The 13,950-nt window shown below is 34.2% G+C and overlaps 1 protein-coding gene across 1 annotated transcript; it reads left to right on the top strand.

The window, feature by feature from the left end:
* Positions 1 to 757: 757 nt before the first annotated feature.
* Positions 758 to 10,484, top strand: LOC132730593 (uncharacterized; the record flags this gene model as incomplete). The annotated part of the gene is given in 7 exon segments (XM_060716553.1): positions 758 to 788; positions 942 to 977; positions 1,312 to 1,444; positions 3,218 to 3,354; positions 5,979 to 6,084; positions 9,427 to 9,604; positions 10,466 to 10,484. Coding segments are annotated over 7 exon segments (625 nt in total), but the record flags the coding sequence as incomplete, so codon positions are not given.
* Between the last annotated feature and the right edge of the window lie 3,466 nt (positions 10,485 to 13,950).

Below are 13,950 nucleotides of genomic sequence, written 5' to 3'. Positions count from 1 at the left end.
AAAAGAAAGACCGTTTAAAGTGAAATAAGAGTCATTTTTCATTGACGCGTCTATAGTATAACGCTAACATTTAGCGCGTCTTTACACTGTTTGTATAACGCTAATGACGTCACGTCAAAATATATGCACGGCCGTGCAATACCATATTTACGGAGTCGCAAAATCGGCACGGGTGTGTGATAAATATGTATACGATTTAACTTTGACACATTTTCAACAGAAAGGTCCCCAAACTATGATACAAATAGTTATTATGTCATTGTTGTGCAAGCTACTTGCATCGAAAACTTTGAATAACATATGCAAGTTAACCAGTTTTACCTCCGTCGAGTTGCCTTTTTAAAGATACCTCTTGTTTATTTGAGCCGTGTCATGACAAAACCAACATAGTGGCATTGCGACCAGCATAGATCAAGACCAGCCTGCGCATCCGTGCTGTTCGCTTACAAGCCCTATTACAAGTAGAGAAACTGATAGCGATCAGCATGGATCCTGATCAGACTGCGCGGATGCGCAGGCTGGTCTGGATCCATACTGGTCGCAAACCCACTATGTTGGTTTGTCATGACGCGGCTCATTTTGTTTTTGTTTGCATTTGAACGTAAGATTAAGTGTTTTGCTCAAATTGTAACGACACTTTAGTATTTCAGTACTTGTGAAGATTTGTTTTATTGCATAGCGAAACCACCATACAGGCACATGCATGCATGCGTGCTTGGGTGTTAAAAATGGTTCTTGGAGTGGCCATTATACTGCTGAATAAATTATTGTCATGCCACTGACATACGGTAATTCTTCTGAGCTATTATATCATCTTGTAAGACTTAATTTATGATCAAATGAATTTTATAGAAAACAACTATTTGTTTTATTAATATTAACATTGTCTTGTTGGTGATTTATTTTCTAGTTGACTGATATGTTTGCTTTTCCTTTTTCAGACATGAAGTACTGGATAATATTAGCGGGCTGTTTGGGTAAGAAGAAATATGGGAATATATAATATTTTGTTCTAGTTATTGTGCTATTTGTAAGAGAAGCTAAGTTTATTTTATATTTGTAGGTATTTGTTTCTATATTATATTCTGTATTTACTTCTGTGACTCATATTGACATTTTGATAGTTTGTAGTAGTTTTGTTACCATACTTTTCTTATGTAATGTAAATATGTCATATCCACCGATGAAAATGTACTCGCAATAAAATATTTGACTTGACTTTGACTTTGTTAAAAAAAATGTCGCAAGAGTACACAAATTCTTTCACAATGACTTCGCACTCTCACCTTATATTTTATATATATATTTAAGCTTTGATACATGTCACAAAGTCTTCTGGTGTATGCAGTGAGGACACTATTAAACAGTCGTGGCAAAAATGTGACAATACATATTTTGTGTCAGACGTTAAAGACATGGCGTCGATGAAGAAAATGTGCAGCAAGTAAGTAGGTTTAGTAAAAACATAACAGATAAAATGAAATAAAATAGTTCGGCAATACGTGAGTTCCGATCGCATATTTAGAAGACATATTTGTAAGAACTGTATTTTGAAATTATTTTATTTTCAAAAGTACTGTAGTCTAAATCGTTAAAAAATATTATTTTGGTAGATCATTATATTGAGTATGACATGCTCAGTTACTTCAAACATATGTTTATCCAAAGAAACCTAAAATATACTCGGTATCATTTGGAATAGATTTAACAAATTGTCTTAAAGACACTTTAACATATAGTGCAAAACATTTTGATTTTCTCATGACTATGGCATTTTGAGAAACACGAAATTTTCAATGTCAACCATATAGGAAGCGTACGTATGAGTTTCTTGTGTAATTATGTAAAGTTATAAAACCGACAAAGGATACTGAAGCCGTTTAACAAACCCGTTGATTTTAAGATACACAATTTCCCATGAACGCTATATATTTCTATTTTCTCACTTTCATTAATAGAGATTGAGATAATGTTTTTTAGAAAATTTAGCACCCGTTCAGCACAGTTCTCTACCTGTCGTTCAGCAAAACCCTAAAATATTAGATTACATCTTCTGGTGTCTAGTAACCGCCTCCGTGGTCGAGGGGTTAGAGTCGATGACTTCTAATCCAGTTACCTCTCTGGCGTGGGTTCGATCCCCGGGAGATGCTTTGGTAGTTTCGCGCAGAGGAAGGTAGTCTAGTACTGGTGTAACTCTCCAGGAACGATGGTTAGGAAACTACCCGCCTATATGACTGAAATACTGTTGAGAAAAGGCGTAAACTGAAGCAAACAAACAAACATCTGGTGTCTAGCCTTAACAAGCATGAAGAGGCAATGTTTTGGCGTTTAAAACAACAAGGACGACTTTAATAAGTTTTTATTCACAGTTATCGGAGAATGCCGAGTATTTGTAAAACCTCCATTAATTTCTAATCCTCGACATTTTCTTCAAAGTTCGGTAGTCGGCGATATGTTTGGAATACCAGACTCTATTGAAAGCGTAAACAACATTTGTCCTATTCGTTTGGCTTCTGGGTATTGTAAAATAACATTAAATGAAAAGTCGTTAATATATATGACGGACGATTCGTATCGATTTACAAACAACTGTTCCTTCAGTTACATGTATAAACATGGCGGAATGGCATTTTACATTTTAAGCCCTACAGTAACCGGCAAAAAAGTTTATTTTGCAACGTAATATACAAGTTTGCTTCTTTAAAAAGAAGCATGCAGTGGTCTTTTTACAGCGGTGGGCGATTTGTTTAATTCGAAAGTATTTGGATGTTTTTTGTATGTATAAAAGCACAATGAGTGTTTATAAATTACAATTAATTACAAAAATCGAATTATTATAATTATTGAATGTTGTTTCACAATGAAAGTATGTTTTACACGTTTTATTGTTTTAAACGTTTTTTTAATGTTTTAAAAGTTTATATGCCGGAGAAATGAACATTTTCTTGATACATAAATTAAAGTGTGGGTTACATCATACTTTATACAAAATCATACTTTAAGTTAAGTGTTATTTTCAGAACAGAATCTTTATAGTTTGTGTACGAATCTTTAAGCGTATAGAAATACTTTCGAGTCCGTTACTGGAACGAACCAACTGAGCTACGAGTGTAAAGTTTCTGGCTCAAGAAAACAATCACCCATTGATTTTTTGATTTTATAAAGTCAAGTTAATACAACTTTTTAGATACTGATATATCGAAGTTCTTCTTTTCAGTGTTGAATGTTTGGTTCAGTGTAAGAAAAATGCAGTTGGAGATTGTGCAAGCCAGGAAGAATTTCGTGAACATTTGTTTATGTTTGATCCAGAGAAATGGAAGGTTTATTATAGATTTACATGCTCCAATCTTGACGGTATGTTAAAATCTTCAAATTTTCAAAATTTTGTTAATGTAGACAACTCATTATGGGCACTATAAGAAATTGCAAAATTGACAACATAGAACAATTATATGCTTTTAAGGTCACCTGTACGCAAAATTTAAAATGAAATTTACCTTGTGGTTTTGGGGCGTGGACGGTAACTTGCACTTTCCAGTACCGTCCATGAACAAACTCAATCAAATTTACAATTTTGTCGTTTTGTACTTTCTTTAGGGATACTTTATTCCTCTCTATTTTAACCCAGTTTCTTTCTTCCCAATATGAAAGGACTGTCTACTATATCTAATGCAACTGTTAATTGTCTTAGTGACGATACTGTTTGATGTTTAGCTAAATTATACCTGTTACTGTATGCTGATGATACCATTTTATTAGCTGAAAACAAATCAGATCTACATAATGTTTTGATGTCATGTATGGTTATTGTAAGGTATGGGATCTGAATGTAAATGAAGATAAGACGAAAATAGTTGTTTTTAATTCATGTAAGTATAGAAACCAGTACTTTAACTTTACTTACAATGGTAAACAGCTGGAGACTGTAGAAAATTTCACATGTTTAGGTGTACTATTAAATTTCAATGACAAATTTGGTAAAACCAAGGAAAAAACATGTTGGCCAGGCTAGAAAAGCTATGTTTTCTGTCATTAAAAAAGCTAGAAAGTTGTATAGTTGTATTTGCCCATATCTATTCAATTACATTTGTTTATTACTATGGTTGTACCTATTTATATTATATGGTTGTGAGGTTTTACGGTATAGAAAATGTACAAATTCTTCTTGAACGACAACAATTACGTTTTTGTAAATTCATACTTAATTTGAAAAGATTTACACCCAATTGTATTATATATGGTGAAACTGGACTTTAGAAATTGCAGGTTAAAAACAAGAATATTGTATTACTGGAGTAAGTTAATTACCTCAAAAAATGATAAAATATGTAAAAATTGTATAATACAGTTTCATTCTTTACATTTAATAATGTTATGATCTCTCCTTGGATCTCATTTGTTAAAAATACTCTTTGATGAGCTAGGGTTATCAAACTAAAATTTTTATAGTCAATATGTTGATCATTTTGGAATACTTTTAAAGCTATCGTGAAACATAGATTAAAAGGCTAGTTATAACAGATCTTGAATGGAACCATAAATGAATCTCCTAAAATGTCTAATTTATCGTTTTGTTTTTAGAAAGATTTTTGTTTCGGAAATATTTCGAATATTTTTCAATCTTTGTAAAAAATAACTTTGTAAGTTCCAAATATGAACCACCAAACTATAAAAAAGGAAACATTTACATATTGAATGAAACCAAAAGTTATTCTTTATGTCAAAAAACTTTTGGATGAATGACAAAATTTCTTATTTAATTTTAAATTTTTTTAAATTTTTCGTAAAAAGTTTTTTGATTCAAAAGAATTAGAAAATTTTTTTAAAGAATAGCTTTGATCATTCAATTTTTAAAATTTGCAAATTTTTCAAAATTATTATTTTAAAAATTCATTTTTTTCAAATTTTTTTTCTCAATTCTGTATGAGTGTTTAACATAAAATAATATAGATAGCATTTTAAATTTTAAATTGACAAATCGGTCCCAAAAAAATTAAAAAGAAATACATTGTACCTATATGCGTTAGATGTGTTTGTCAAATTGTTCTCATTGTTATATAATTTTATGTGTATATACTTAAAATAACTGTTCATTGTATTGTTAATCTATCATAACCTTATGTATATTTTATGCCCTTGTTTTGAATAAAGCAGCTGACCTCCAGAAGATAGCAGAAAAACTGCCGTCTTGCTAATATTTCAAAATCCCTCCTCAAAACATTATATAGTTGAAAGAAATCGAAATGACGCTTCAAAATGTTCATATTTTAACTTTATTGCTCTGAAAACAAACAGTTCGCCTTTCCACCAACGAGAAAACCTTCTTTTATTACACCACAGAATTCTTTCATCCGGGTTTTTTTTTTTTCTAGTATCACGTGATCGTACAGGACAATATCGCTACCTGTGCCTCGGAACGCACGGAATCAGGGATTTTATCAAACATATAGGGATACGAATAACTGCTTTTGTTTTTATATTTGTAGTAATTCATGGCACTAAAATTTATAATTGATTGATTATTTCATATATATGATGACCAATTTTTCGATTTATCCTTTAGATTTAAATGTGATATGGGCCTACTTAATAACGAAAATTGATGACCGATCCCGGGCATAACGGATACCGGGATTTTTCCGGATCACTGTTGTGACACGTGACCGCGTTAAAGTGAATTATCTTCTATTAATATTGGCTACTACGTTAGTAACGTAGTAGGTTATGGAAAAGAAAACCCGATAATTAACGCTTTTGTCAACAATCTCTCTTGAATTAAGGTGTCAGTCCTTAATGATGGATTTATACAATAAACCTAACTAGATCAGTAGGCCTATTTACCATTTACTTGAAATATTATTTCATTTTTTTCAGTTTACCATCTGGAGGTCAGTGGCTTTAATAAATCTTAATCATTTTATGAAGGAATATTGCTCTTGTAAACACATATCATATTTTTACTTCGTTATCGTTTATAGATGTTATGCAACAATTTAATGGTGGTTGTTCACAGAATGACATATGCTCAGGGAAAAACATTACAAACTTCAATACATCTGAGAGAGATTTGAAAATTTTGTGCAGGTAAACACCTTCAGACAACATACGAGTATATACACACCGAGGCACTTATAACTGACACTTACATTTTTCGGTATAAATTTGTTATTTGTGAACGGATTTTGTTCAGCTTTTGAACATACACAATTCAACATATTATACTTACTTTCTTAGAATATTTTTTACAATTCATTGACAAGAAAATAGAGAAAATAACAGAACAATAATGCTATTGCAAAATGAAAAAAAATCACAGAATGCTGTAAAAATCGTAACAAAATGAAGTCTCTGAATCCCACTAAATATGTATGATACTTTGTGTGTCCTCCCATTGCTATAACACAGTGTAAACACCTGTCTTATTGAAATGACGTAGTATCTCATGAAGACTTGGGGATTATTTCTCCATTCCTGAATAAGGGCTTCTTCTAGTTCTAGTAACTCCGGCATCCTCAGTCACCAGATTTAAACATCATTACTTGTCGGTTGAATTGAACAGACATAAGAGAAAGCGACCTGAAGCCCCTTGCAATTTGCTGGAACTCGCGCAAGCCCTTGTTTAGGAATGAAGAACTGTGAGGCAGAGGTGTTTACGTTGTTATAGCCAATTGCGAGGAAAACAAAGTGTTATAACTGGTTAACATATACAGATTAAGTGGGTTTTAGAGACTGTTTATTTTGTTTACGATTTTTACAGTCATTCTGTGATTTTTCATTTTACAGTAGCGTATTTGTTTTGTTATTTTTTCTATTTTCTTATCGATTAATTGTAAATATAATTATAATTAGTAGGTATGATATGTTGAATTTTGTATGGTCCAAATTTGAACAAAATCTGTTGAAGAATAACCTATTTATACAGAAAAATGCAAGTGTCGGGTTATAAGTGCCTCTGAATGTATTTAAGCGTATCGTGATGAAAGCTTAGGTCAATGTCACTGCGGTGGTTCAAACTTTGTCATTTTTTATGTTATATAAATATAGAAGGTGGTGGTCGTGTACGCTCTGAAACTTCAGTATGCATGGAAGGATTTTAATTTTTCTTTCATATATGAAATAACCATAGATGTATGGTGTGTCGCGAACAAGAATCAGGTTTCTACGACTAAGGTCAAGGTCACTGTGGGGGTTCAAACTTTGTCATTTTTAATGTTATATAAATATAGAAGGTGATGGTTGTGTCCGTTTCTGAAACTTCAGTATACATGGAAGGATTGTATTTTTTTCACATATGAAATAACCATAGATGTAAGGAGTGTCGCGTACAAGACTTAGATTTCTACCACTTAGGTCAAGGTCAATGCGGGGTTCAAACTTTGTCATTTTTTATGTTATATAAATATAGAAGATGGTTGTCGTGTCTGCTCTGAATTTTAAGTATGCATGGAAGGATTTTTTTTTCTCTCATATATGAAATAACCATAAATGTATGGTGTGTCGGGAACAAAACTCAGGTTTCTACCACTAAGGCCAAGGTCACTATGGGGGTTCAAACTTTGTCATTTTTAATGTTATATAAACATAGAAGGTGGTGGTCGTGTCCGCTCTGAAACTTCAGTATTCATGGAAGGATTGTTAGTTTTTTTCACATATGAAATATCCATAGGTTTATGGTGTGTCGCGAACAAGACTCGGGTTTCTATGAGTTAAGTCAAGGTCACTGTGGGGGTTCAAACTTTGTCATTTTTTATGTGATAAAAATATAGAAGGTGGTGATCGTGTCCACTCAGAAACTTCAGTATTCATGAAAGGATTGTATTTTTTCTTCCACATATGAATTTACCATAGATGTATAGTGTGTCGCGAACAAGACTAGGTTTTCTACAACTAAGGTCAAGGTGTCTGCGGGGGTTCAAACTTTGTCATTTGTTATGTTATATGAATATAGAAGGCGGTGGTCGTGTCCGCTCTGAAACTTCAGTATGCATGAAGGGGTTTTAATTTTTCTTTCATATATGAAATAACCATAGATGTATGATGTGTCGTGAACAGGACTCTTCTGTGACTTAGTTCAAGGTCACTGTGGGGGCTCAAACTTTGTCAACTTTGATGTTAAGAGATGGTGGTGTCTCTGAAACTAATATGCATGAAAGGATTATATTTTTTATTTCACATATGAAATTATCATAAATGTATGTGTTGCCCTTAAGGCCCGTATTCCTACACCTTAGTTTAAGGTCACTGCTGAGGTTTAAACTTTTTCAATGTTTATGTTATATACAGTGTCCGCTCTGTAGCTTCCATATACATGAAAGTTTCAATTTTTATTAAAAAATATCAAGTCGCATTAGATGGACAATGTGTTGTGAACAAGACACAGGTTTCCTTGTCTCACTTAAAGGTCACTGCTAGTTTTCGAACTTTGTCAATTTTTACCACCACACTTGACATGTAATAGGTGGTTTATTACTAGAATCATTCGGGGGCCCTTGTCACTTTCTGTGACAGCTCTTGTTTTTATTTAAGTCTTATCAGATTCCTTAAACACGAACGCAAGTTTTATTTGTTGGAACACACATGCCATTTTATTTGTGTCGCAAACACATTGTCTGTCATTTTGTATACCAAAACATTCCGACTTTCATTTGATGCTTTGAGTCAAAATGTTTTTCTTGAAAATATTTGAGCTGCGCCATGACAAAACCAACATAATGGGTTTGCGACCAGCATGGATCCAGACCAACCTGCGCATCTGCGCAGTCTGATCAGGATCCATGCTGGTCGCAAACCCATTATGTTGATTTTGTCATGACGCGGCTCATTTGTTGTAGCTCTTTGGAAGCCACGCGTAAATGTGTCAGTAATTAAACTTTTTCAAAGTTTATGTTATATACAGTGTCCGCTCTGTAGCTTCCATATACATGAAAGTTTCAATTTTTATTAAAAAATATCAAGTCGCATTAGATGGACAATGTGTTGTGAACAAGACACAGGTTTCCTTGTCTCACTTAAAGGTCACTGCTAGTTTTCGAATTTTGTCAATTTTTACCAACACACTTGACATGTAATAGGTGGTTTTTAACTAAAATCCTTCGGGTCGGGGGCATTTGTCACGTTCTGTGACAGCTCTTGTTTTTTTTAAGTCTTATCAGATTCCCTAAACACGAACATATGCCAATCTTGTTTTTGTCGCAAACACCTCGCTGTCATTTTGTAAACCAAAACATTCCGACTTTTGTTTGATGCTTTGAGTCAAAATGTTTTCTTGGAAATATTTGAGCCGCGCCATGACAAAACCAACATAATGGGTTTGCGACCAGCATGGATCCAGACCAGCCTGCGCATCCGCGCAGTCTGATCAGGATCCATGCTGGTCGCAAACGCACTATGTTGATTTTGTCATGACGCGGCTCATCTTTGTTGTAGCTCTTTGGAAGCCACGCGAAATTGTGTCAGTATGAGTCCAAGTTCAGACGGCAAAACCTGTACTGCAGATGGTGCACGATTTCAAGAAGATATCCGAAAACTTGGTTATTCAATTTCCATTTGTGAAAATACAGACATAAAGAAGTTATATACGAAGTACGGTGGACCTTACAAATGTGTATGTATACTTTTAGTATCGTCTACAATGACTCATCATTGTTTACTACTTCTGAAGTTCAACACCAATATTATATCAAATATAATATATAAGCAAATATTAATGTGTATAGATGATTCATTTCTTGAATCCATAAAGATAAGTATTAGATTTACAGGATATGACATGTTCTTCTGATAATATTAGTTTACAGAATTCCCACGATGATAAGAAACAGATATCACATGATGATTTGTTTCCAGAACAATTTTGGCTAATGTGTAAACATATCAGTGAGCTTGAGTAAAGAAGATCATGGGGACCGTTTGTGTAATGCTCAAAGAATACTAGATCAATCAGAATATGACTAGGCAGAGAAGTCAAAATAAATCTAGGGATTTCTTTGCTCGGATTTTTTCTCATAAAATATAATGACGGTCCGAATGCAAGTGTTACTGTTGTAGAATTGCACACATTATCTGTAATTGGTGTTGTACATCTGAAACCTTATCAAATCTGTTAAGGCCCTTTTATACAGTCTTTATAATTATTTTATTTTGTTTAACAGTTAACGAAAAACTGGTTAACTATCTAGATATAAGATCTAAATTGATAGTCTTAACAATTTCGAGAATCATAATTTACAATCATGCTGGTTTTATTAAACTTAAAAATGTGTTCAAGGACTGTAGAATCATACGGCAACTAAAAAAGACAGTTTTCATCTACACTACATTTAATGAAAAATAAATTTGATTGTAACATGTAATTAAAACTCAACAATGTTCGTCAAACTAGATACGAGTACATCTTTACTTTTATATTTTGACTAGTGTTTAAAAAATACACAACAATTTAAACGTTTAAATGTTTGTGTTTCAGGGAAGCAGCTCTGCGACAGGTAGAATTAAACTATCCTTCACTGCTTTCAGCCTAGCCATGCTTGCCTGGATCAAAACCCGCTTCTAAATGTGTTATCTTTCCAAGTTCGTTACAATATATGCAATGTTTTGTTTACATATTTAATAAATGTTTTCCTGATATTATGACACGTAGAAATTCATGTATATTTGTAATTTTCATTATACCCCCGCACAACAAAGTTGTAAGGGGGGGGGGGGGGTATACTGGAATCAGCTTGTCCGTCCGGCCGTCCGTCGGTTTTTTCTTGTCCGCCCAATAACTTAAGATATCTTTGACCCTTAGTCTTCATATTTGGCATGGAGGTTAGTCATGATTAGTAGATGACCCCTATTGATTTTGAGGTCACTAGGTCAAAGGTGAAGGTCACAGGGGCCTTGACTTCAAAAAGCTTGTCCGCCCAATAACTTAAGATTCCTTTGACCTACGGTCTTCATATTTGGCATGGAGGTTAGTCATGATTAGTAGATGACGCCTATTGATTTTGAGGTCACTAGGTCAAAGGTCAAGGTCACAGGGGCCTTGACTTCAAAAAGCTTGTCCGCCCAATAACTTAAGATTCCTTTGACCTACGGTCTTCATATTTGGCATGGAGGTTAGTCATGATTAGTAGATGACCCTTATTGATTTTGAGGTCACTAGGTCAAAGGTCAAGGTCACAGGGGCCTTGACTTCAAAAAGCTTGTCCGCCCAATAACTTAAGATTCCTTTGACCTACAGTCGTCATATTTACCATGGAGGTTAGTCATGATTAGTAGATGACCCCTATTGATTTTTAGGTCAATGGTCAAGGTCACAGGGGCCTTGACTTCAAAAAGCTTGTCCGCCCAATAACTTAAGATTCCTTTGACCCATAGTCTTCATATTTGGCATTGAGGTTAGTCATGATTAGTAGATGACCCGTATTGACTTTGAGGTCACAAGGTCAAAGGTCAAGGTCACAGGGGGCTTGACTTCAAAAAGCTTGTCCGCCAAATAACTTAAGATTCCTTTGACCCACAGTCTTCATATTTGGCATGGGGGTTAGTCATGATTAGTAGATGACCCCTATTGACTTTGAGGTCACCAGGTCAAAGGTCAAGGTCACAGTGGCCTTGACTTCAAAAAGCTTGTCTGCCATTCAACTTAAGATTCCTTTGACCCATAGTCTTCATATTTGGCATTGAGGTTAGTCATGATTAGTAGATGACCCCTATTGACTTTGAGGTCACCAGGTCAAAGTCACAGGGGGCTTGACTTCAAAAAGCTTGTCCGCCAAATAACTTAAGATTCCTTTGACCCACAGTCTTCATGTTTGGCATGGAGGTTAGTCATGATTAGTAGATGACCCCTATTGATTTTGAGGTCACCAGGTCAAAGGTCAAGGTCACAGGGACTTTGACTTCAAAAAGTTTTGTCTGCCCAATAACTTAAGATTCCTTTGACCCACAGTCTTCATATTTGGGATGGATGTTGATCATGATAAGTAGATGACCCCTTGTGATTTTGAGGTCACTGGATCAAAGGTCAAGGTCATAAGGACTTTGACTTCAAAAAGTTTGTCCACCCATTAACTTAAGATTCCTTTGACCCACAGTCTTTTATATTTGGCATGGATGTTTGATCATGACTATAAGGTGACCCCTATTGACTTTGAGGTCACTGGGTCAAAGGTCAAGGTCACAGGGACCTTGACAAAAAAAGAAGCTTTTCTTCTCAATTGCTAAAGAATGTCCTGTCCGCAATGTATTGATTTTGACATTTTCACATTTGAAGCTTGTAGAATACATAACTTAGCAATGCACTGGCTTAGTAACCTCAGATTTGGCAGGGAGGTTGTCCTTGAGCTCTAAATGGCCACTGTTGATTCTGACAAAGTGGTATGCGGGGGTATTCACGCCAAGATAGTGGCAGTTCTAGTTTTAAACAAAGTAGATTTTAATATGTATATACAGTTTCTGGTTTTTGGAACTACAACTCAACCGTGAAATAGCAATTCATTACTTTTTTAGCGACCATGTACTTCTGTATCAGCTGTTGGTTTGACTTTCTATTGCAACCATTGACTTAAACCTAATAAACAGATAAAAAAGTTTGCTTAAAAAACAATCGATAGTTTGGTTTTTCTGGGACGGCAAATCACATTCGAAAGCCATTACAACTATTTACCTCAAAAGTAATTTAAATTTACACGATTCTGCAGTACTTTTAATAATTTGTTCAATTTGCTTCGTTTGATTTTATTGTGCAACAAATATGTGAATGTATTGATGTAAAATTATCACAAGAATTGAATGCATAGCCTCTAAATATAAAGTGATACAACATCTAGTGAGTGAGGAAAAAGCGTGAAAGAGAAAAAATGAAGACGTGGATTGGTTTGTAAGAAATAATTATAGGTGCAAAGTCTCTAACACCCCAGCACAATCTGAATTAGTATTACATCCTCTCATGATCCTCAAACCTTATATAAGTCATGAAATGTCAACAAAAAAAGTATAAGAGACCAACTTACTATTTGAAAAAATTAAAGCTATAGAATTTCTTATTGGAATTTTGTCAGAGTTTTTTTGGTTTTTAAATTTACAAACCAACCGTGAAATAGCAACAAATTACTTTTCTTGGCAACCAGTAACTAATAATTATAACAACTGTTGATTTTACAATTAGTGACTTTCAGGGCAAGTTTTGACATTCCTTATCAACAAATGATTTCAGTAGTATCCATTATCTGTCCACAGCAATATTTCACCCAGATTTTGTATTTGTGACATTCTCTCGTGTGTAGTATTACGACTATTAAAATAGAGTGTGTGCACACTTTTAGACGCAGATTTGAATTTGATAGGAGTTGACCTAGATTGTGACCTAATACCAGTTATTAATATAAATTTTTCTCACTGAGAGTATCTGCAGTCAGATTAGCCACATATAAGAGCAATCATGGCCATCTTGTTGTATATCATTGTACTATATTATTGTTTTCATAACTTCCCATTTCACAACTCATCCCGCATTATCTCAGGAATTGTGAACATTGTTATCATTTAAAGAAATCGTATCTTAGAAATCTCTTACGCCCCCAACACCATTTAAGTCATGAAATATGTTAGAAGTGCCAGCAACAAACAAGGGTAAGTGGATTCCTTAAAGAGCACCCACATGGGAAATTATTACTGTTTCGAAAAGTGTACAAAATAAGACCAGTTGATACGACAAAAGATGGAATTTTAAAGCGAAAAAGCACTTTTTGTCTAGATTGGCATCGTTTGAGCCGTAACAAGACGATTTTGAACATAAATCGATCTTTTCTTTAATAACAAACCTAATGTCAGTGCATGCAAACAGTTGAAACAGAAAAAGGCAGCTACGAGTATAAGACTATCACTTTAAGGTCCAAATTTAATCCAAAAATGTCTGTAGGTAGGCTCTGTCAGTAATTATGCCTGCTTACCTCCAAAAGGGGA

The sequence above is a fragment of the Ruditapes philippinarum genome, unplaced genomic scaffold, assembly GCF_026571515.1.
Source record: "Ruditapes philippinarum isolate M1 unplaced genomic scaffold, ASM2657151v2 ctg4590_1_1_1_1, whole genome shotgun sequence".
Taxonomy (NCBI): domain Eukaryota; kingdom Metazoa; phylum Mollusca; class Bivalvia; order Venerida; family Veneridae; genus Ruditapes; species Ruditapes philippinarum.
Note: the sequence above shows the minus strand (reverse complement) of the source record. Positions and strands in the feature narration are given on the sequence as shown.